The 21,224-nt window shown below is 45.1% G+C and overlaps 12 protein-coding genes and 1 non-coding gene across 13 annotated transcripts; 7 read left to right on the top strand and 6 right to left on the bottom strand.

Moving 5' to 3' along the window:
• Nucleotides 1–150: 150 nt before the first annotated feature.
• Nucleotides 151–1,368, top strand: V1512DRAFT_246419 (uncharacterized protein; the record flags this gene model as incomplete). Its single annotated transcript, XM_066914427.1, has 1 exon — nt 151–1,368. One exon carries the CDS (start codon nt 151–153, stop codon nt 1,366–1,368), a length of 1,218 nt encoding a protein of 405 aa, XP_066773279.1.
• Nucleotides 1,369–1,383: 15 nt separating this feature from the next.
• On the bottom strand, nt 1,384–2,432 carry V1512DRAFT_204031 (putative methyltransferase-domain-containing protein; the record flags this gene model as incomplete). The annotated part of the gene is made up of 5 exons (XM_066913315.1): nt 1,384–1,645; nt 1,689–1,759; nt 1,805–2,135; nt 2,185–2,243; nt 2,292–2,432. 5 exons carry the CDS (start codon nt 2,430–2,432, stop codon nt 1,384–1,386), a joined length of 864 nt encoding a protein of 287 aa, XP_066773278.1.
• Nucleotides 2,433–2,452: 20 nt separating this feature from the next.
• Nucleotides 2,453–4,417, top strand: V1512DRAFT_274800 (uncharacterized protein). Its single transcript, XM_066917799.1, has 2 exons — nt 2,453–2,899; nt 2,950–4,417. The coding sequence occupies exons 1-2, from the start codon at nt 2,612–2,614 to the stop codon at nt 4,351–4,353; spliced, it is 1,692 nt and encodes a 563-aa protein (XP_066773277.1). The 5' UTR covers nt 2,453–2,611; the 3' UTR covers nt 4,354–4,417.
• V1512DRAFT_235530 (uncharacterized protein) lies at nt 4,148–7,053 on the bottom strand. Its single transcript, XM_066914092.1, has 4 exons — nt 6,699–7,053; nt 6,199–6,647; nt 4,877–6,144; nt 4,148–4,827 (listed from the first exon to the last, which is right to left on the bottom strand). The coding sequence occupies exons 1-4, from the start codon at nt 6,831–6,833 to the stop codon at nt 4,553–4,555; spliced, it is 2,127 nt and encodes a 708-aa protein (XP_066773276.1). The 5' UTR covers nt 6,834–7,053; the 3' UTR covers nt 4,148–4,552.
• A 103-nt stretch (nt 7,054–7,156) lies between these two features.
• On the top strand, nt 7,157–7,628 carry V1512DRAFT_259757 (mitochondrial 37S ribosomal protein uS14m). Its single transcript, XM_066915710.1, has 2 exons — nt 7,157–7,442; nt 7,494–7,628. The coding sequence occupies exons 1-2, from the start codon at nt 7,170–7,172 to the stop codon at nt 7,554–7,556; spliced, it is 336 nt and encodes a 111-aa protein (XP_066773275.1). The 5' UTR covers nt 7,157–7,169; the 3' UTR covers nt 7,557–7,628.
• Nucleotides 7,582–9,223, bottom strand: V1512DRAFT_259755 (uncharacterized protein). The gene is made up of 2 exons (XM_066915709.1): nt 8,967–9,223; nt 7,582–8,918 (listed from the first exon to the last, which is right to left on the bottom strand). Exon 2 carries the CDS (start codon nt 8,721–8,723, stop codon nt 7,611–7,613), a length of 1,113 nt encoding a protein of 370 aa, XP_066773274.1. The 5' UTR covers nt 8,724–8,918; nt 8,967–9,223; the 3' UTR covers nt 7,582–7,610.
• V1512DRAFT_222084 (uncharacterized protein) lies at nt 8,965–10,289 on the top strand. Its single transcript, XM_066913732.1, has 2 exons — nt 8,965–9,750; nt 9,797–10,289. The coding sequence occupies exons 1-2, from the start codon at nt 9,149–9,151 to the stop codon at nt 10,173–10,175; spliced, it is 981 nt and encodes a 326-aa protein (XP_066773273.1). The 5' UTR covers nt 8,965–9,148; the 3' UTR covers nt 10,176–10,289.
• A 41-nt stretch (nt 10,290–10,330) lies between these two features.
• V1512DRAFT_203456 (uncharacterized protein) lies at nt 10,331–11,303 on the top strand (the record flags this gene model as incomplete). Its single annotated transcript, XM_066913295.1, has 2 exons — nt 10,331–10,490; nt 10,537–11,303. The coding sequence occupies 2 exons, from the start codon at nt 10,331–10,333 to the stop codon at nt 11,301–11,303; spliced, it is 927 nt and encodes a 308-aa protein (XP_066773272.1).
• Nucleotides 11,304–11,369: 66 nt separating this feature from the next.
• Nucleotides 11,370–12,623, bottom strand: V1512DRAFT_270192 (CTLH/CRA C-terminal to lish motif domain-containing protein; the record flags this gene model as incomplete). Its single annotated transcript, XM_066917597.1, has 2 exons — nt 11,370–12,527; nt 12,582–12,623. The coding sequence occupies 2 exons, from the start codon at nt 12,621–12,623 to the stop codon at nt 11,370–11,372; spliced, it is 1,200 nt and encodes a 399-aa protein (XP_066773271.1).
• Nucleotides 12,624–13,035: 412 nt separating this feature from the next.
• V1512DRAFT_t19 lies at nt 13,036–13,119 on the top strand. Its single transcript has one exon. It is a non-coding gene; the product is annotated as a tRNA-Gln (tRNA).
• Nucleotides 13,120–13,187: 68 nt separating this feature from the next.
• Nucleotides 13,188–15,455, bottom strand: V1512DRAFT_259745 (SecY subunit domain-containing protein). Its single transcript, XM_066915708.1, has 8 exons — nt 15,181–15,455; nt 15,068–15,135; nt 14,900–14,970; nt 14,811–14,849; nt 14,671–14,761; nt 14,544–14,622; nt 14,233–14,497; nt 13,188–14,185 (listed from the first exon to the last, which is right to left on the bottom strand). Exons 1-8 carry the CDS (start codon nt 15,188–15,190, stop codon nt 13,381–13,383), a joined length of 1,428 nt encoding a protein of 475 aa, XP_066773270.1. The 5' UTR covers nt 15,191–15,455; the 3' UTR covers nt 13,188–13,380.
• V1512DRAFT_259744 (arginine biosynthesis protein ArgJ) lies at nt 15,456–17,167 on the bottom strand. The gene is made up of 3 exons (XM_066915707.1): nt 16,049–17,167; nt 15,667–16,004; nt 15,456–15,613 (listed from the first exon to the last, which is right to left on the bottom strand). Exons 1-3 carry the CDS (start codon nt 17,006–17,008, stop codon nt 15,580–15,582), a joined length of 1,332 nt encoding a protein of 443 aa, XP_066773269.1. The 5' UTR covers nt 17,009–17,167; the 3' UTR covers nt 15,456–15,579.
• A 39-nt stretch (nt 17,168–17,206) lies between these two features.
• Nucleotides 17,207–18,382, top strand: V1512DRAFT_252007 (origin recognition complex, subunit 2; the record flags this gene model as incomplete). The annotated part of the gene is made up of 1 exon (XM_066914695.1): nt 17,207–18,382. The coding sequence occupies one exon, from the start codon at nt 17,207–17,209 to the stop codon at nt 18,380–18,382; it is 1,176 nt and encodes a 391-aa protein (XP_066773268.1).
• Between the last annotated feature and the right edge of the window lie 2,842 nt (nt 18,383–21,224).

Raw genomic sequence — 21,224 nt, 5'->3', positions numbered from 1 at the left:
ATTGGCTCTTCACTCAGCTTATCGCGGCATCGTGATGAAGTGTACTACTTGTTCTACATTTAAGCGTATACTTCAGTATGTATTTTAAGGGTTTGGTACTTAAATCTACTGCTTCGACGCGTCTAAGATGTAAACAAACGCGTCAATCACATGAACTACCTTCTCCATCGCTCACTTGATTCTACCAAATACAACCACAGAAGGTTCCGTCGCCAAGCTCAGTTCCAAAAAAAGAAACTCAACAAAAGTCGGCTTCATGACATTGATCCTCAACGTAAACTCGTCGACCTAGTCGTGCTCGGATGCACCGCAAACCATCCGTTCAAACTCATCACGGTCAGGCTGCCGAGGTTAAAAGATGAGCCGACCGATTTAGCATTTTCTTTGCTTTCTGACGACTCAAACACTGATGAGACGCACGTTCCGATCGGATCAGTGTTGCTATGGACACTCAATCGAGCTTACTGTATCGACTACTCTGTTGCGCCTACAGTATCGTACAACAAACCGTGTCAATTTGCACGAATACCTGTTCTGTCTATATTTTCAGCCTGGGATATGGCTTCTGACAAACTGTTACAAGTCCTGCTCCGATGCGAAGAAATAAAGCCTCGGGCTGCATCCTGGGCTTGCGACGACGAACCGAAACATACTACAGCAGCGTACGACTGTGAGCTGGTTGAGTTTAGATCTGCTGGCGGATACGCAGTTGTGTGCGCTGGCACAGGCGAGTTTGATGGGAATCATAGCGTTGCTTGCTTTGCGCTGTATGACCAGCTCGGTTTGATTGCGGTCGCTCTAAACTCGAGAATATTCTTATACGGCATGCACGCATCTCCAGAAGTTAAGATGAAATCATACTGGCACTTGCTACCGGACTCCGAACTTCAGCTTCAACAAGACGACGCGATTCTTGCTGTCGTCGAGCTAGACTTCTTTGTCACCGACATGTATCCGCGACATTTTGTCTTTTCAGGCGAATCGACTGACAAAAGCGCAATCAGCTTTGACGAGTTTGCTATTCGGTCGTTGCGGCCTGCGCAGAACGGATATACTGTCACACTCGGTGCGCTGGACCGGTCGAGTTGCGTGTTTGTGGTTTGCGCGCTAGCTCTAAACGTTGCCGAGACTGACATTGCGGTACTCAAAGTGTTTCAGTCTCATGTGTCGAAATTCAGAAGCGTGAACGGTCAATTTAACGTGCAGACCATGTTAGACGCCGCGCTTCGCAGTCCCAAGCTTCAACAAGAAAAGAGCCCAGTACGAACGCAGCCAAATATTAAGCTGCTGGAGACTTACACGAAAAACATGACGACCATGACCGCGATCGAATTAGACGAACTGGATCTAGTGTTGACCAGTAGCTAGTTATATAATGTACATTTACTCTGGATCAGGCAATCTTACAAAACAAGCAACGTACTTGTCGCCCTTGTTGCGCTCAACCTTCTTTCCCTCCTCTGTATCCATCCGCATGATCGCGACGCACTTGTCAGTGTCTTCCCATTCTTTCGACAGACGCTCGAATAACGGATGTGCATCTAGATGCTTGACCATCCATTCGTGCAGGTCCAGCACGTCTGTGATTGTGTACACGACACCGCCTTCACGGATTAAATACGCGTATTCGGACGCTAGTGTTGATCTGTTTTGTTAGCCTGTATTGCGATGGTGACGGTTAAACCTACGTGATGATACGGGCCTTGTGTTTCCTGGCCTTGAAGTGTGGATCCGGGAAACAAAAGAACATTTTAGACAACTATTTTCATCAGCGCATGTCTCTACTCTAACAACAATTACTGACCTGTCCCTTTTCAAAAAAATTCGGCAGGAACTTCATTGCATTCGCTCTTAAAACAGCCACATTGTTATAACCTCCGTCCTTTGCGTGTTTCTGTCTAAGCGCAATGATCCTGTCCTCGACATAGTGCGTGACCTGCACTCTAATTTCCATCCCCAGAATCAACGTGTCCGGAAACTCTGTCGCGAGCGAGACCGACAGCCCACCAAACCCGCACCCGATGTCCGCAATCTCGACTTTCTTGATCGGCAGCTCCGAGTTTTCAATTTCCGACAGCGGCGGAATCAGTGCAGGGTATAGTGTCGACCAGTCCATGTGCTTGGGACTCTTTGGACTACACTGTCGTTAGAATAGATACAAACCTCGGGCGTGTGATTACTCACTATTCAAGCAAATGATCAGAAAACGGGTTCGAATGTGCTCTTTGTCTGTAATATTTTTTCTATACCTTCTTCAACATTGCTCACTTTGGCCAGAACATACAATTTACCTTGGGAAGCTTCACTTTGTCACTGATTTCACTCTCATCATCAAACACGATCTGCTTTAACTCGGTCCGTCGCTGTTGCTGTGACTGCCGATACTCGGTCCTCGACCTCTTATGCCTTGCATTTGTCACTTCGTCGCTCATTTCGACCGTTCTGTATTGACTTCAAAAATGATTTTGAATTTTTACATTCTCTTAAATATTTAAAGTTTACCCCTAAAGTTTAATCTACTCGACCCCAATAAATTTTTAAATTATCGTGAGAGCTTGAGGATAAGAATTCTGATTGCAGAGAGTCTGGTGCATTCGCGGTCGGAATACAAATGTTCGTCACGTCAGTTAGGTCGTCTGTTCTTGCCGCAGTTCGAGCGAGCGAGACGCGGTCTGTGTATGTGCTTGTACAGGCTGCGCATGCTCATACGGCGGCAGTACAGGGCTCGACTGCAAGACAGGACCAACAAGGCAAAGATTGGAGCTCGAAGCCGGAACGGCGCAAAGCTGTCTCAACAGTTACACGAACGACAGCGAGAGATCGTAATTTGAAGGAGTTTGAGTCTGCTGACAGTAGACAGCAAAGGGAGTCACAGTATACAAAAGAACAGCAGGATTTGGTGAGTGGAGTTTTGGGGATATTGTCAAGGACCTGACTAACTTTACTAAGCTAAAGGCGTTTCGACAAGAGCTGCGCGATGAAGGACAGATGGATATTGCATGGGAAATGTACAAAGTAGTGAGAGACGAAAACATCTTGACCGGCTACGATTTCTTCAGATTGACAGTCAAACTACACGAGTCAATTCGCCAAATAAGAATTGACGTGCGAGCAGACGTGATTAATCAAGGCAAACCAGTCAACACAGATCAGCAACTGCGCAAGTTCGACCCGGTCATCGACATGTTGCTAGCAGACATCAAGCGGTACGCTGGAATCGTGAGTCCGCACATGTTATTTCGGGTCCTTGGGATTTTGCGCGAGACAAGCCGGGTCACCGACGCTGAAAGATTATGGGACTGGATCTCTGCCGAGGTCCCGGGCGTGCTGTCGGATGGACTCGTGTACAGTTCCATGATTGACGTTCTCACAATTCTGCCGCCGAAGTGGACGACGCTCGACAAAATGGACGAGTACCTCCAGCTGCGGAGAGAACGAATGCAGCAGTGCGAACGACTGTACGCGGAATACAGAGAACGCAGGATCCGGTACCTTGCCGCGGTTGAGGTGTCAATGATTCAAGCCCAATGCATCATCGGCTCAGTCACAAGAGCGCTCGACCTGTTCCACGGACTCGAGTCAAAGCTCGACGGGCTGGACCTGACTCCGGCTTCGAAAGCGCGAAACTTGCAGCTAACGTACCGAGCCTTCATCGTGAACCAGCAAGACCCGCATCTGGCGGTGCAGTTTGTGCGCGACGCGCTCGACAAGGGCATCACCATCAGCCCGTCTGTATTTTCGCGTTTTCTAAAAAATTTACATACGGTTGACATTGACATTTCAGCGCTGTTCAGTTTGTTTGAAGAATATACCAAGAGCACGTCCATGCGGTTCGAGCGCGGGTACATGCTTTTCCCAATAGACTTTTGCCAGCTGTTTTTCTCCCGCAACCCGGACCCGACGTACGACGCGATGGTCCAACTGCGCGACTTTGTGCAGCTAATTTACCGCGCCGCCCCTCGCGGAATCCACACGGCGGTCTTCAATACGGTCCTTGCGAAACTGTCAACGTCGTGGAACAAAAGCACGGTTATGCTGCAGGTGCTCGATGGCATGAAGGCCATCGGGTTCGAGCCCAACACGGTCACGTATCGGATCTTGATCGCCGCGTTTGCGGAAAACAAGGCCGAGGTTAGGAAGTACTGGGATGAACTCACTGCGTACCAGCTCAAGTACGTCGACAAGGACGTCGAGGTCTGGTCAGAGAACTTCAGACGGCTGATGACGACGACCACGTTGAACGGCGACTGGGAGTTTGTGTTTGATCAAGCTATGAAGTACAGGGAGTACCTCAATGACCAGACTCTGATGGCCATCGTCCGTACGTTTGAAATTAGAACGGCACAAAAATAAACTTCGAGGCTGTACATATTAGGCATAAAGACATCATTAATGACATCAGACATTATACTAGCAAACGCGTACCCAAACGACAAAAAAATTAGACTAAAACCTCTTGGACCCAATTATCAGAGTACGAACTTGCAAAACGAAAAGAAGCGAAAAAAATTGAACGACCTAGTATACACAAACCCGAATTTCATACTACTTCTCAATTTGCCATACCCTTCATACTCGAATCCGTCAGCGACAGCTCCTTCAGCCGATCAAGATCAATCTCGGCCTCGAGCGTGTGCTCGCCACTGTTGTCAGACCCTTTCGACACCGACAGGTCCGGCGTTGACACGGTCGAACCTGATTCACTGCCCTCGAGCCCGCCTATGCTCAACCCCAACTCTTCTGCCCTCTGCTGCATTGCCAGGGCGTTCATCTCCCGCGCCTTGGCCAGCGACACGGTCGGCGTTGTGCACGACGAAATCACCGGAACTGCCCGTTAGTCTATATACCTACAAAACAGCTAAAGCAAAATACTCACTTGTATCGTCGCGATCAATTGTCGCCTTCATTAACGAGCTCATCCAGTTCCGTAGCTCCTCTCTCGTCTCAACCGCAAAATAATGAGTCTTTGGCACAGTAAACGTGACTCCTTTTCTTGAACCAGGAGCAGGCGGTACAAGCTTGAAACAGTAACTTCCTGATCCGGTCGACGCAGCGTATAAAGCAATAAGCTTGTCCTCGCTCGCCTTGATCGGCACAACCCGATGCGAAGTGATGTCAATCAGACCTTTTTCCTTCACGTCATTGCTCGAAGCAAAATAAGAAAGCCGGGTTCCTTGGAGCACAAAAAACCGATTCTTCCAAGACCCAACACCGCCGCCACCTCGTTTAGACATCCAGCCCGAATATTGCGCATTTGCGGCCGCTTTGCCAGGCGTGATTTTCTGCCTGCCTTCCAAGAACGCCGACGTGTTCTGCTTTGCAAACTTTTTAATTGGCTTGGACGTTGCTGACGCAGACCGGCTCACGGGTTCAATCTTGGCCCTGGTGATGCCGAATGACGAAACCTTGTCGATTGGATCAGTGCTGATTCGCTTAGCTTGGATACCTTGCATCCGTGGCACAAACGACCGAGTCTTGAACGTTACTGAGTTAAGTTCGTCATACTCCTCGTAGGGTGAGCCGATGGTGTTGCTGGTCTCGGGGTGCATGTCAGAAGTGTTCAATTCGGACTGATTTAACGCGGTGATTGATTCAGAATCCACAATCGACAGCTCTCGATTTTCTCCAGAAATCCGTGGTTCTTCTACGTACGAGTGGCGGGAGTCATCAGGGTACGAATTGCTGGAGTCGACAGATGCAGCCTTATTGTGGATCCCGATTAGCGATCCATTTATGCTGTGCTCAGAGCTCATGCGCTGTCTTACTTCTGATGAGCGGTTTAAGTTTGAGTTCGTCGTCCGTCTCTCAATCGGCGGGAAATCATCCGCATCAAACTTTGGAGTCGTGTGGTCAATTTGATGCTGCGCCTGGGCCAGCGGCTGCACGTCCTGCATCTCAGACGAGCGTGGCGACTGCGGGAGCTGCCAATTCTTGTCGAACGACGGCATGGCCAATCTGTGCGTGCTCTCTGGCGTGTGTTCTACTGATGGTGATAGTGCGTAGTTGCTTCTCAGTGCCTGTCGGGCCCTTGTCTCTGTCTCCAACGGCTGGACCTGTCGCTGAAACTGTGACTGGTTGAAGCCTGATGGCGACGGAGTAACTTGCTTCTGTTGTTGTGTTCGCTGTTCGACCGATTTCCGCAGACTGTAAGCATGTTAGCGCTAGTCGACGTGAGTCAAAGAAACAAATAAAACTTACCGCTCAATCACTTTATTCAACTCAAATCGAGTGCCAAAACTGGTGATATCGAGTTCTTTTAACATTGCAAGATCGAGCTCCAACAGAATCAGGCCAGTGATTTTGTGTTCTATGAACTTGCCACACACTTCAGGCTCGAATCCTTGCTGGGCCATGTACATAGAGACCTCACGAGGCGACCATGATTGAATGTCCAGTTCAGATGCTTCAGATGCTTCTGCTGATTGCCCGCCTATCTCCGACAATGCGTTTTCAATATCATCAAAAGCTTCGTAAATTGACGCGTGTTTTGGAGTTGTTTCAATGTTACTGCGCATTGTCGTTGTTTGCCGCATTTGAGGAGTGTTACCACTCATAGTCGAAGATTCAGGCCTGTCTCCAAAATCTGAAATCGGCGTAGTATACACATACGGGAACAGTCCAGTCTGATTTGTGCTTAAGTTTCGTCCCTATGAAAACAATTAGAACAAAGTGCCAAAAAAGACGCGTTTAAGACTGACCATGAACCAACCGTCGCCAAACCCGTCGTCTGTTTCAAATACTTCGACATGATCGCCTTTCTTTAATGTGAGTTCATCGTCTGTTCTTTGAGTAAAAGCGTGAATCGCAACAAGTTTCTCTATTGTGTTGACCATATTGAATGCCACTTTGCTTATATAGTGAGTGTAAGCAGGTTCAAGGGTATCAAGAGAACGACAAGAATACAGTGATTCAAGTTCAGCTTAAAATCTAATTTTTGAATGCTTTATTTTGCGCGTTTTGACCCACACAAGTTAAAGAGAGTAGAAACAGAGTACGATTGGAATGACGATGAAGAAAACAAGACCATGTGTAGATTGTGCGTATTAAAATGGAAATACTACTGCCCACGATTAGTATTAAAGTTTGCCGTACTTATAACTCCAGTATAAGTCAGCCTCATGTGACTTAATTTTCGTTCGCACTTTCATATCTATTCACGATATTGAACAATGGCCAAATCACCGATTCCTGCTCCAGGCGGGATCTTGCGGACGCTGAATATCAGGGACAACATCAGAAGACAAATTGCTGCTCAGGCTGAACCAGAGAGACGAGCATTGAAATACGTCGCATACAACACTTCACTTCCGGTCCGGACTCGGTTACAGGCCCAACTCAAGTTGACTGCGATGCCTAGTAATACTAGAATTACACTGCCAAAGAATAGATGTATATTAAGTGGGAAGGGAAGGTCTATTGTCAGTGACTTCAAAATGTGTAGAGTGAGTAGCGGATGTACTGCCTTGTGCAATCAACATATCTAACAAAAATAGTATCAATTCCGAATGAACGCGATTGCAGGTGTTCTTCCCGGTGTGAAACGTGCTACTTGGTAGGTTTTTGGCCTACAATTTGTATATATTTGTAAATTTACAAGTCACATAAATTTATTACAACTTGAATCCAATACTAAAAGTATCAAATATACTCGGCGCGACATTGTTCGCAATCCGACTTGCTCTTAATGCCGCTTCGTTTGCATCTTCTTCTCGTCCAAAACTCTTATAAATTTTTGCCATATTCCCCATCGCAGCTTTAGCAACGTCACCCGAGTCGTTGTCTTTGATGTAGTTAAGGATTGCGTCGTCGTAACTCATCTGGGTCCATTCCAACGACTCTTGCCTAAAACCCAAACTCCAAAGTGTTTCTGCAATATACAACTTCAACTTGGACTCATCAGCAATCTTTCGATGGTAGCTGAAAAATCTAGTCTGGCTGAGAGACTGTTGCTCCTTCATCTCGGCAATTAACCGTACCAACGACAGAAAAATGCGTAACGCCTTGTCTGCCTGCTTGCATTGCACGTACACTATTCCCAAGCTCGTCAGGTTTGACACAAATTGCGTCGACGGCTTGCAGTCGCTCTTAACAATCACAATCTCGTCTAACAACTTAGCTCCTTCTTCAAATGTGTTGATGCTGTGCTTTCTCAATATATCGGAATCGCATGACGCAATCACCGCGTACTCTCGAGCCTGCCGTGCTAATTCCAGATCGCCCTTGACTATATGCACGTCCGCAATGCCAGCATATGTTGCCGCAACATGATTGTCAAGTCCTCTATAAATTTCAGTGCTCTTCTTATACAGCTCTAAAGCCTTGTCAATTTCGTGGAGACTATATAAGTTATCGCCGCACTTGGTGTACAAATACGCCAACGCAGACTGCCAGTCACTGGGCTTTGCAGCAAAACTAGGCAGCTGTGCTTCAAAAACAGTTTCAACAGTGACGTCCACTCCTTCTGCGTTTAAAATCTCAACAAGAAGTTGTTTGAACGCTTCCAGTACTACCTCATGTCTGCTTCCGTTGGCTTCAGAGTACAGATATATTCTGTAATCGCGTTTCCAACTTGATTTCCAACTTGCAGGCGGTGAGTCAATCTTGTTACCTTCATAAGCTGATACGGCCTGAGGTACAAACAGCGCAGACGCGACAGTGAAGATCGCAGCAAACAGAAATGCGGAACCGAGCTTGTACTCTAAGTACGTTAGTGATGCGTCCATGTAATGTGCTCGCACTCACTTTGCATTGTACTTTTCGACACAGTTATGCCTTCGTACTTGTATCCACGCATGACAGTCACTCTTGCAACAGCATTCGCCCTATTCGCCGTCATTAGCATGTCTTTGGGTCTGTTTCTGTGAATGATTAAGCGACGGGCTGGAATCAGTGATGATCTGGATCTGAACATGTTTAATCTATATATCAATTAGTACTTAATTCATTTCACACCTTAAATGCCATACCAATTCCAGCAGCTTTGATGTATAATCACATAGGATAGAATTGGCCATGTACTTACTTGATCAGACTGGTACTTCGGAATAGGGTTTCTACTCAAAACTGCGGCCGAGTTCTGCGTTGAACAATGAAAGATTACTTCGAATAGACACGTTCATCTATTTGGACGAAATAGCAAAATCACAAAATGCCGGAAAACGAAACTACGACAAAAGAACCAGGGCAAAGTGAAAATGTTTTTGATAATAGTGAAGAACCTGTTTCTTCTGTTGAACAGAATGAACCAAGCAAGACCAGTGACGATGACTTAAATACTCAACCAGAACCAAATTTAAGCAGTCAAGCGTTACCGACCAGGACTGACAAAGAGAGCCAGAGTGCGCCTTCTTCTGCTTTAAATCATGGTACAACAAGACAAGGTATCGCGATTGTGATCCCAAAAATCGTCCCAGATGCCCCGTCCAGAGAAGTCTCAGCGAGTCCAACACCATCATTAGCTTCTAGTCGGGCATTGCATCGAGCCAGACGAGACCGGTCGTTATCACCTGAGCATGGTGAGGACCAGGTAATTGACGTTGATAGAGTTACAATGGCAGATCTTTGCAAAGATATTCATATTGGGAGGAAAAGTAAGGCATATCAACAGATTATAGATTTCAAAGCCAGAGAAAAGGCCAGGAAAAGAGATGCTGTTTTAGAGACAGATGATGTACGACTGGAAAGAATTAAACTTGAGGAAGAAGCCGAAGCAGAGCGACGAAAAAATGCACAGAATCTAATTGAACGAGGGTGAGTTTCTATTGATAGGATTGTTTTATTCTAAATTGTTATATAGACCACAACTACGTATTGTTGATGGGCAAATTACAGTTGACGAAGACTCTCTTCGAGTCGACCGTCACAAACGAGATGCGGTCGACCGTAGACCAGAAGATGTCGAGGTCACAGAAGAGTACAGCCGCCGGGTTAATAGTGCGTCATGGTCTAAACGGGAACGAGTTGAGCGGTGGAGTATCACTGAAACGATGAAGTTTTATGATTCGTTGTCTATGTGGGGAACAGATTTTGGACTGATCACGCAGATGTTTCCTGGTCGCTCCAGGCGTCAGATTAAAAATAAGTTTAATGCTGAAGAACGAAGAGATCCAACGAGAATTCGGTTGGCTTTAAATAATCGGCTTCCTGTTGATGAAGCTCTTATTGGTACAAAATGAGTTTTTTATTTGTTATATTCTTCTTGTTTATTGTTTGGTTTGGAGTTTGCATTTAATTTTATGATGTCATTATGTTTAATTCGGTTGAAAATAAATTTATATTTTTCTTCTCAACAGCAACATCAATAGAAGACACAAAAATACTCTTAAAAATAATGAAAAATAACAAAAAAAAGCGTCAAAATATACAACAAAAAGGAAAACGTCAAAGCATTCAAAAAGGGCAGAAATCAGATTTCAAACGCAGTCAAAATCAGAGCAGTAAAGCAATTAAATTTTATGACAATGAAGACTCCATTTTGTTAGTTGGTGAAGGTAATTTGCTTTGGGTTGTATCAAGAAATGCTACTAACAATTACAGGCGATTTGTCATTTACTAAAGCGCTAATACAACCTCCGCATTCTTGTCCACCTGAAAGGATCACGGCGACGGTGTATGATTCAAAAGAATTGTTGTTGAGTAAATACCCTGATACTGCCTCTGACAATCTGATATATCTGAACGAATACACTGTTACGAGTACAAACAAAGCAGAAGACACAACCGACGACGAAATCGACGACAATGAAAATCAACAACAAAATGAAAAAGTCCCAGTCAAAGTCTTGTTTAATGTTGACGGCACAAACCTCACAAAGACAAAATACATTAGAAAACACAAGGTCGACAAATGCATATTTAACTTCCCCCACACCGGCAGTGGCATAACAGACCAAGACAGAAACGTCCTAAAAAATCAAGGCATGTCATCTCGCGCCAGTCTGAACACACTAACAAAAAAAGAACTCATTCTCGCATTCTTCAAGTCTGTAGCACAAGTATTAAAACCATCGGGATTGGTTATGGTCACGGTTTTCGAAGGGTTGCCGTACTCACTCTGGCAACTCAAAGACCTCGCCAAATCGGCCGGATTTTCAGTCGAACGAAGCGGCAAGTTTGACTGGACACAGTTCCCACAGTACCGTCACCGAAAGACTTCTGGTACAGGAGACACGAACAGGAAAGCACAAGAACGTGATGCGAGAACGTTCGTGTTCACTCGGACGACGAAAGCGTCAAACCAAACCACGCAAGAAAATCTGAAACGAAAGCACGACAGCTCAGACAGCGACAGCGAGAGCGATTGAGAAATATATTCAAACTAAACTAACATGTAAAATGCAACACCAGCAATACCAAACAAAACGCCAAAACTAACTCGGATACACACGTCTGATGACAGACGCGTCCCATTCATCTCCAGTGACCAGATCCCTCACTCGACCTTTCGGAAGACCTGCCTTTTGCGAAAACGTCAACAATGTCTGCCGGCCATATATCCGCCCGTTTGGTAACATCACTGGATCCGACTCAACAGAACTCCGAACATGATGCGCATACGGCAACGGTTTCGCGAGCTCGTTCAGTTCAGGCGAGCAGATTGGACATAACGATGAGCTGTAGTTTGACACAAATGACACCGGATGATTCTCCGACTTGCAAGACGGCGTCTTCAACGCAGATAAACCAGCAGAGAGCAAGATCTGCAGCAAAGACGGCATCGAGAGCCCATGAAGCATGTGATGCGTCGTAACGAACGAGTCTGCCAACTGATTCCATCGATCTTCAGAGTACAGATCATGGTACGGGTTCTCATCCTCGGCGGTCGTGGCAGGAAACACAAGGAGTGCCGACGATCGAAGAACGGAGCCCAAATGTGCGTCGCAGTTCGGCACCAGATGTTTCTGTGAGTACGTGATTGCCTCGATCGCCTTGCCTTTTCGGATCAACTCAATATATTGCTGCAATCGAACTTCAAACTCCAGCCCGCTCTTGATCTTCTTCAAAAAACTCTTGTTCTCTTGACACCACGCCAGACACTCAACAGTGTTCCCACTTCGTAAGCTTTCCTCAATCTTCTTGCACTGCACAAGCACATCTACATCGACCAAATCCTTGATGTCCGCATTCGCAGCTATAAGCGCATTCGCGCTCTCAGTGTACCCATTTCGCAGCATGCTATCGACCAATAACCGATGCAGTCTGATCCGGTTCCACTGCTCAAATTTCTCACCACTGCCTCTCTTGATGTCGTATAAGTCCTGCAAATGATTCAATCTGGCACCAGATTTTGACATCAGTCTATCTTCCTCATCTCGCAAACCTTCGAGCCTGCGCTTCAGTCCTTGCAGTCTGCCAATCATGGCATCAACCTGCTTCAACGACACGTCCGGACTCTCGTTCTGTAAACAACTGTTAAGCGACTCAGTCGTAGCATGACTCAAATGACCGACTTCTCGCTCAATGTATTTCTGCGACGTCTTGAAGTTCTGCCGCATCAACTGCTGAGGAAGTCGCAGTAGCGATTGCTCCTGATCCAACATCAGCTTTCCTGATCTCACAGCCCAACCCCCACACTCACGTACCAGCAGAATATGATTCTCAGGGTTGAAGTCCTTAAAGTCCATTGCTTATACAAAAACTACGCCAGAATTAGAAATCACCGGCCGTTCAGTACGTGCCCGCAAATTGAAGAGTATGATGCCTGATTCCGATCAGAGGTTGGATAGACATGTAATTAAGGTTGAATGTGTAAATACTAATTGTATTGCGAAAGTTTAAATACATTTTGAAATTGCCATTGCTATTTGCGCCATTAATTTACTTCTGGAAACTTTTCAAAAGTTAAAATATGTATTAATTAGATATATAGATTAAAGCTATGTTTTCTTCAGCTCAATTCTTATTTGAAATAGAGCAAGTTTTGTTTGAGAGTGTAGTGTAACATTAGACATCATATGTATGCAAAACACATTTCAAAAAATCAATTTTTGCGTTTGAGTCTTCAAAAACACTAGGATTTTTTATTTTTTCGAAAATGGTTTTGTAGTGTAGCTGGTTATCACTGCGGATTCTGATTAATTGGATCTTCCGCCAACCCCGGTTCGAATCCGGGCAAGACCTTATTTAATTTTTTTTTTATCAAATTCCTTGAGATATAAGGGTATTGTACGTCTTGACATTTAGAAAGTTTCTTTGTTATATGGTGTTCTATAAAAGCGATGCATTGTAATAACTACAAAAGCCACAGTAATTGCTATTATTTTTCATTTAAAGGCACGTGCGTGTCAGTCTATGTATTGAGTATCTTACACTACTGGCACTGCAAGTGCAAAAATCTCGTAATTCGCATATATGATGACGCATAAGACTCTAGCGAGTTGCTTATATGAGGTCCGACATACCCTGCATAGCACCACCCTCCTTCGCGGCGATCTCAAAGTATCCGTAAATGGTCGTGACCGCCAGCAAAATCGCGGTTCCGCTGCCGAGCGTGCCAAGCAGGTCCGACGTGACTGAAAGCGCGCCGATGCATGCGCCGCCGAACGCGGCCGCGGTCGGGATGATGCGCTTGAGCTCCTTGTACATGGACGCCTCGCGGTGTCCGGCAATGACAAGGCCTTGGTCTTTGAGCTGCTTGGCGACGTCTCTAGGACTGGAGCCAGAAATCTCGATCCAGGTCTTGGAGAACAGGGCGCAGGCAGTCAGGATGAAAGTCACGTAGACGACAGTCTTGATTGGGTCAGACAAGGCCTCAGAGATGTTTAGAGGTGGCTGCATGTAGTACGCAACACCGGATACCGCATGGAGCTGGGCAGAACCGGACGTGGCTTCCCACACTCCGATGAGACGGACCAAGAAGTTGTCGGGGAATCTGTTGAACAGGATCTGGCTGATAATGAACACGTTGGAAGTAAGAGCAGACTGCAACATAATGGGCAAGTTGCTAGTGTAGAAAAGTCTGACCGGGTAAGATCCATATGGTCCTCTGGCTCTAGTAGACTTGACTGGGATCTCGACACGGAAACCTTGGAGGTAGATGACAACCAAGAAAACGACGGCGGTCGACAACAACTGAATCATGTTGGGGAGATTCTGTCTGTAAAAAGCCTCTTTCAAAGCACGCTTCTTGTCCTTGCGGGTGAAGAGCAAGTGAACCATGCCCACAACGGCACCTTCAAACTCAGTTCTACACATGTCAGTCCGAAACTCAGTAAACGGTTTAATCCAACATACCCTCTTCCAGTGTTAACAGTAGTAGGCGAAAAAGCCTTCCAGACAATCTGCTCGCAAATGTTGGTAGCGATAAACAGCGAAATACCAGATCCAAGACCGTATCCCTTTTGCAACAATTCGTCAAGCAAGATCACAATGACACCGGCTAAGACAAGCTGGAGAATCAACAGAAGACAAACACCAGCACCAAGATCCTTAGGGGGACCGTACATGCCGGTAAGAACGTAAACAGTAGCCTGTCCAATTGACAGAATGATTGCAAGGACTGGGTGCTGTTAGTGACTTGACTCATTGATTCCATCTCCACATACGTTTCTGAGCAGTCTGATAAAGTTCACGATCACTCTTAAGATCAAGATTGACATCAATGATGTGAGTACCACCGAGGAGCTGCAATCCAATGAGAAATGACAACTTTCAAGAGAAGAGTTGAAATACCTGGAAAACCATTCCGGACGAAATGATCGGCGAAATACCGAGTTCCATTAAAGTACCGCGGTTACTAGCCAACATCATACGAAGCCAGAAACTAGAGATTTGTTAAATCATGCGAACGATGCATTTCGAAATTCTCTTACAGAGGATCAGAGCTGTCTGATGAGACAATACCGTATAGTCTTTAACTAATTAGCAAACGGATACTGACTATTCAAACAAGACTACATACGGAGTCTCACTCATAACCAAGAAAATCAAGAGCGTCACACCAGTCCACATGATTCTCTGATCAAATGGAACCTAGAACAACCATCGATGATTAACACTCCGTCAACAAAGAGTACAATTAAGCCGATAAACCACAATTAGACATCAGCTCAATCAATATCAAAATTACCTTGCGCTCAGGAGCCGCGACCTCAGGGAGGATGGGTAAGAAAGGCTTGACCAGGTCAAGGAATCTGACTGTGATTGTGTCAATGGTCGTTCAAGTATAAGGAGAGCACATACGACCGCTCATATCTCAAACAATGCTATGATAAAAAGACGCGTAAAAAATCACAAAGAAAACGACGACTGAATACTGCCTAAAATTACTTTTTTCACCGGGTGCGTCTGGCAATTACCGTGTGGATGCTTTTGTGGTGAGCGGAAGTCGAAGTCTCGAGACGGCTCAGAAGGTTGAGAAGGTCTCGAGCGACTCGAGGCAAGGTTGGTACGTAAATTTAGTATGCGTGTGCACGGTACCCACATCAAAAGGACACATCGACCCTACGCCGCTCCTCCTTTACATCTAAATTATCGTGAATTTGAGGTGAAATATAAATAGCTTTTAATAATAAAAGCACTTCTTGAAGATGATACGAATGTTAGCAAAAATGTACAAAGAACTACTGAAACCGAGCGCAATTATGATCTATAATCACCATTAATTGTCACATATCTGAACTAATGTTAGCTGATATGCAGCTTCAAACTCATAAAATATATACTCACTCATGTGAAAGATCGCATGTCCAGTACCGAGCAGTTTGTCCACCACCAGTCCCGAGTGTAACACGGATAATCAAGTCTTCGGCCGCCAAAATCTCACTGGCACGTGCTTCGTCCACATTCTCGGGCTCTCCGTTGACAAGTAACTTCAATTCCTCTGTCCCATCGACAGGAACAAATGATACGCTCGTCCTGGCCGGGTTTACATCCACGTCGGAGTAGCCAATTGCACACGTTATTCGGCCCCAGTTAGCATCCTCACCGTACAGAGCAGTCTTGACTAAAGACGAAGTTGCAATTGTCTGTGCAACCTTTTTCGCGTCGGCAAACGTTTTTGCGTCCTAAATTATTAGCATGTCACCAATGTGATACATCAAAAGGCTACCTCAACATCAATAGTAACGAACTTGGTGGCACCCTCTCCATCGCGAACAACAAGCTGGGCAAGACTTTCAGAAAAGCTTGAGATTTCAGATTGTAGTTCTTCATATCCCTCACTACCAATGCCAATTGTCGGACCGCCTGCGACTCCGTTCGCAAGGGCGGCAATCGTATCGTTCGTCGACATGTCGCCATCAACCGAGATTGAGTTGAAACTGCGGTCAACAGCGTACTTCAAAATCGAGCTCAATGCAGCAGGAGTGACCGGAGCGTCCGTAGCAAAAAAACCTAACAGTGTTGCCATGTTTGGGTGAATCATACCAGCGCCTTTAGCCAGACCGGCAACACGGTAGGTCGTTCCATTGACGGAAAACTCCTTTGAAATCAACTTTGGGAACGTGTCGGTTGTGCATATGGCTTTGGCAGTTGACAGCCACGCCTCATGATCAGTGCCACCAGCCTTCACTCCACCAGCAACACCGCCGATAATTTTGCTGATTGGCAACCGCTGGCCAATGACACCGGTCGACATGACCAATGTCTTGCTTGTCTTTGGCGTGATCGCACCATGAAGTATTGATTCGTCAAGCGCAGCACTCATTGACCATGCATCCTCAACTCCACCCTGTCCAGTAACAGCGTTCGCACATCCACTGTTGACAATGATACCTGTAACACCAGATCCTGACGTCTCTTTTAACACTTCCTGCGAGACCAGCACCGGCGCAGCTTTGAACGCATTCTGAGTGAACACTGCTGCCGCGGTACAGGGATTTTCCGAAAAGATCAATGCCAAGTCAAGCTGAGATGCATCCTTCTTGACTCCGACATATGTTCCGCTAACCAGAAATCCTTGTGGGTACGTTCCTGATGTAGCAATAAACCGACTTTTGTCAATTGGCTTTCGAGTACTGTAGAACCGGACTAATATTAACCGACCAAGACTTTTGCTCAACCAACTCATTTTTACCACTTGTTCTAATAGCTACTGCAGTCCCTCTCTCTTTATAAAATGTGCCTGAAGTGGTACTGTCTAAGAGAACAGAGTGACTCAAATTTAAACTATCCGGCGTCAAATTCAGGGGTAATTCGAGATGTTCTCGAGAATATTATTCAATCATGTCAGACAACAGAGAGCAGTATTATTCAGTGTAAAGTAATCATGGACGATCCAGATACACCAGATAAATATTACGCTAAACGGTTGCCTAATTCTGCAATAATCCTTGATGGCGCTGAAGGTTATTTTGATCAACACGCTGCTCGACCAGAACTCTCGACAAATTCGATATCACAGCTGCCGTCTTTGTCTTCAAAAGAATATGTCAAGTATTACAAACTAGCAGAAGAATTGTCAAAAACAAGTGGGAAGGCTGATTTAAAGAATCTGCATCGAACACAGTTTTCTCAATGGGAATTTGAGCTCTCACAGGATTTCAATTTAGTGTTTTACGGACTCGGATCTAAACGAGAAATGGTTTTATCGTTTGTTGAAGAGCAACTGGATGCAGACCAAGTGCTTGTAGTTAATGGGTATAATCCAGCCACCTCAATTCAAGAAGTACTAGAATTGGCGGCTGGTGTTCTACTTAATGGAACTCGACCTCATTTACCTAAAGCCATACCAGATCTGCTTGCCTTAATAATGAAGTCCTCTAAACCTGCCGCAAAACCATGTCAGCTTATGTTTCAACCAAAACTTGTACTGGTGATCCATAGCATAGACGGTGAATCGCTAAGGACCGACCGCGCGCAATCAGCTCTCTCAACTTTAGCGTCTCACAGCGACGTTCACATCGTCGCAACAGTCGACTACATAAACGCGCCTATGCTATGGGACTCAGCTAAACTGTCGTCGTTTAATTTTTTGTGGCATAACGCTACCACGTTTGAGTCCTACACGGCCGAGCTGTCTTTCTTTGACCCGCTCACAATCGGCGGCGGCTCGCGCAGATCGCACACACTCAACGGGGTATCCGCAACCGGTCAAGGAAGTGCCGGTATGCGATACGTGTTGGAGAGCTTGACGTCGAATGCACGCGGACTGTATCGTGTCTTGATATCGAATCAGCTACAAGCTATTGAAGATGTACAACAAGACGGGAGCGCAAAATACGATCCTGCGAAATTTGGAGTCGAATTTAAAACACTGTACCAGTTGTGTTCGGAAGAGTTTATTGTTACAAATGAGCTCAATTTCCGCACAATGTTAACAGAGTTCTATGAGCATGAAATGCTGATATCAACCAAAGGCACAATTGGGACGGAACTAATCTATGCTCCGTTTGACAAAAATGTTCTTGAGCGATTACTAGAAGACAACATTTTGAATGAGTAAGATGGGTTTATTAAGCTGGGACGGTATTATTATTATGATGTGGACGATCGTGCTTTCGCAAAGCGTTCAAATCTGCTACCATCTTTGGCATCAACACTCGATGCTTATAGACTCAAAAGTAAACGGCTTTCATTGAACTATTACTTCAAGGTAGAGCTTTAGCATGGCAACTGAACATTCTCAGCATATCACTGTTGCTTCTATAATGTGAATCAAAGCTCGGTGAACTGTGTTGTACTGTCCAAATTTAACGCTTTGGGCGCGGGCGCCACAAAGATTATGGATGTTTAGCTTTACTACTAGTTTTTATGTGAATGCAACGTATGAGCAATTTGTGTCGAGTCTTCTATGTAAGTTTCGCATGCCTTTCAAGATTTAAAAGTTTCAGAGGGGTGTCGTGAACGCGGATGAGCAAAGCCATGTAACTTTGATCAAGAAGGCAGTGGATAATTTTGAACTTTGATGACTCGCGAAATTCGTTGAATTTGGAGTGTGTAGAGAAATGCGTAATAATTAAAGTTTAGAGAATTGGTAGACGCGTCAAAATTAAGTTACTACTATGTTTATTTAACCCGCCATCAACGTTTTCGTCGTACAAGAGAAATGAGTGTAATTTGTAAAACAAACTGCTGGAATCACTAACTACATGCTAAACAGGCCCGTTATGTGTTGCATGCTTCTCTTGCGTGGACATTTCAACGGGGTTAGGGGTGATAAAGTATATATAAACACGTCAAATTCTCAACTGAACTCCACAGTTCGTCCACACTATATAATACTTTTTTTAAAATAGAGTCGCTGGTTGTTTGTTTTTATACTGAACTACTGGATACTACTACTGTATTGTAGTTGCAAAATCATCACTGTTCGAAGTTAATTACGGTTTTAATTCTGTATTCTTTCCATGCATGTGCGAGTATTTTTTCTTCTGTTTTTCTTCTGTTTGTTTTCTGTTTGTTTTCTGTTTGTTTTGAAGTATAGTAGCAAAGAAATAATAGAGAGTTTTGTACTATTATCTTGTGTTTCTGTAGTTCCTGTTTCTAGCAAGTAGCTTCGTTGCGAGCAAATGCTTTACTTGTGTTTCCCTACTGTAAAAGATGGCGGTGTGAGGGAATAAAATGCTAGAGTATGAGTTTGTGGGTGTGGTGTCAACCGGAAAGACCTGTGATGGATGGACAGAAATCGGGGGGGGGGGTCGGCTAGACCCTGTAAACTCAGGCTAGACCCTGTAAACTCAGGCTAGCTAGTGATCAATTCAAAATTAAGTATGTGGTGCGACAAAGGTCAGCAAGTTGGTGGAACAAGCAATTATAAAGCGGGGTTGATGGGACTTAAGTGGCGATACTGGGCTGAATAAGCGGGAAAACTGGGCCGAAAGTGGTGTTGTTGGGATCGTGAGAATAATGAGAGTACAATGAAGCTGTCAGGGGAAACAGTCTATTGACTGATCGACAAATAGCTTGAATTCTGACATTTCAGTTTCCGATCTTGGCGTTGTTTCAGTCTGTCGGAACTGTATCGAAGAGCGCACATGTGACGCGCACATTGGGTGTGTGTGCATCAATATGCTTCCTCTGCGATTATAAAATGACGGGCATTCCCAGTTTATCTTTGTTTCCTTTGTTTCCCTTCTTCCTTTCTTCTCGTCTTTTACTTCAGTTTTTTGTCTATTGACTTTTTTTTATGCTATCCCATGGCACTGCTTTATTTCACCAATCCAGGGACTTGCTCTTGTATGGTGCAGTATCTTTTCAAAGAGTGCTGCGGGGGAGCAATCTCGATTGCAGTGTTTGTCAACCCTTTGTCGTGCTTTAGACCGGCTCTGTCTTTTTCACCGAAGATATCCGAGGGGGCAGCACGTTCTCAGCGTTTCGGCGTTCATGCTCGACATGGGTCTCTGGGGGCGCCCGGCTCGTGGCTTAAAGTTGCATAGTCGTAACCGTGAACAACCAAGTGAGGGCTAACTCTTGTGTTGCCACAACTTCGTCTCTCTGTGTCATGTTGGCTGTAGTGGAGCACTTCCTTTCTTGGTGCCCTACTTTAACTTGAAGTCGTGACTGCATGTGGCCGGGATTCTTCTTTACCGTTGATGTTATGTGACAGGCACGGTTGGGTAGAGGGTTTTGACAGATGATCCTTGCTTAGGCGGGGTGATTCGGAGTATTCTGTTGGTGCTTTGTCCAAAGTTCTAGAGTTGGTATCGCATGTCTTGGGGTTCATCGCGTGACAGCCATCAGTTTACGCTCAAAGCTGTTATTTGATCTTTGACAGTTTACTTTTCGTCCTTGGACTTAATTTATTCTGAGTGACCTTCTTATTGTTTTCTAGCTTCTAGTGTTAGTCTTCATCGCTGGGATCGTTCAAAGTAACCATTTTCCATCAAGTTGAGATCTACAAAACTACAGTCAATTAGGAGATGTTTTTTGAGACTTTTGCGCTTTAATTCTATACTGCGTCTGATCCTTGCGACTCCCTGTTTTTCTGTTGATCTAGATTTTTACTCTGTGGCGGTACGTGGAAATAGCTGTTGTCGCTAACGTTTAAAGAGCACTCCAAATTCCTCTTTTTAAGATTTCACATTCATAAACATACATTCCTCATGTGTAAAGCTCCTACGGCTTTGGCGATGCGCATGTTTATTTGTAGTCATTTCAGAATGCTAGCTAACTCGCCATAGATGCGATCCACTTCCAATGGTGCAGACATGGAAGCAAAGAGTCTAGCGGGGGCCAAAGACCATATACAAACGTCAAAGGCAAGACGAACTGTGGCAGTAGTCGCGCGACAAAAACGAGAAGCAAACGAGAATATAATAACTTCACAGTGAACACTTCAAGTTTAT

Source organism: Lipomyces arxii, assembly GCF_038497795.1.
Source record: "Lipomyces arxii strain Phaff 12-163 unplaced genomic scaffold V1512scaffold_3, whole genome shotgun sequence".
Lineage (NCBI taxonomy): Eukaryota > Fungi > Ascomycota > Lipomycetes > Lipomycetales > Lipomycetaceae > Lipomyces > Lipomyces arxii.
Note: the sequence above shows the minus strand (reverse complement) of the source record. Positions and strands in the feature narration are given on the sequence as shown.

Excerpts from the sequence above, each read along its gene's own strand:
- V1512DRAFT_274800 (XM_066917799.1), top strand. The coding sequence starts at position 2,612 with ATGTTCGTCACGTCAGTTAGGTCGTCTGTTCTTGCCGCAGTTCGAGCG. Across the intron at positions 2,900-2,949 it reads CAAAAGAACAGCAGGATTTG|CTAAAGGCGTTTCGACAAGA; the intron begins GTGAGTGGAGTT and ends AACTTTACTAAG.
- V1512DRAFT_235530 (XM_066914092.1), bottom strand. The coding sequence starts at position 6,833 with ATGGTCAACACAATAGAGAAACTTGTTGCGATTCACGCTTTTACTCAA. Across the intron at positions 6,145-6,198 it reads TTGAATAAAGTGATTGAGCG|TCTGCGGAAATCGGTCGAAC; the intron begins GTAAGTTTTATT and ends ACATGCTTACAG. Across the intron at positions 4,828-4,876 it reads AATTGATCGCGACGATACAA|TTCCGGTGATTTCGTCGTGC; the intron begins GTGAGTATTTTG and ends ACTAACGGGCAG.
- V1512DRAFT_259757 (XM_066915710.1), top strand. The coding sequence starts at position 7,170 with ATGGCCAAATCACCGATTCCTGCTCCAGGCGGGATCTTGCGGACGCTG. Across the intron at positions 7,443-7,493 it reads GTGACTTCAAAATGTGTAGA|TATCAATTCCGAATGAACGC; the intron begins GTGAGTAGCGGA and ends TAACAAAAATAG.
- V1512DRAFT_259755 (XM_066915709.1), bottom strand. The coding sequence starts at position 8,723 with ATGGACGCATCACTAACGTACTTAGAGTACAAGCTCGGTTCCGCATTT.
- V1512DRAFT_222084 (XM_066913732.1), top strand. The coding sequence starts at position 9,149 with ATGCCGGAAAACGAAACTACGACAAAAGAACCAGGGCAAAGTGAAAAT. Across the intron at positions 9,751-9,796 it reads CAGAATCTAATTGAACGAGG|ACCACAACTACGTATTGTTG; the intron begins GTGAGTTTCTAT and ends ATTGTTATATAG.
- V1512DRAFT_259745 (XM_066915708.1), bottom strand. Across the intron at positions 14,971-15,067 it reads TCGCGGCTCCTGAGCGCAAG|GTTCCATTTGATCAGAGAAT; the intron begins GTAATTTTGATA and ends TGGTTGTTCTAG. Across the intron at positions 14,623-14,670 it reads CGTCCGGAATGGTTTTCCAG|CTCCTCGGTGGTACTCACAT; the intron begins GTATTTCAACTC and ends ATTGGATTGCAG.
- V1512DRAFT_259744 (XM_066915707.1), bottom strand. The coding sequence starts at position 17,008 with ATGAGTTGGTTGAGCAAAAGTCTTGGTCGGTTAATATTAGTCCGGTTC. Across the intron at positions 16,005-16,048 it reads TCGTTACTATTGATGTTGAG|GACGCAAAAACGTTTGCCGA; the intron begins GTAGCCTTTTGA and ends CTAATAATTTAG. Across the intron at positions 15,614-15,666 it reads ACATGCGATCTTTCACATGA|ATATGTGACAATTAATGGTG; the intron begins GTGAGTATATAT and ends ACATTAGTTCAG.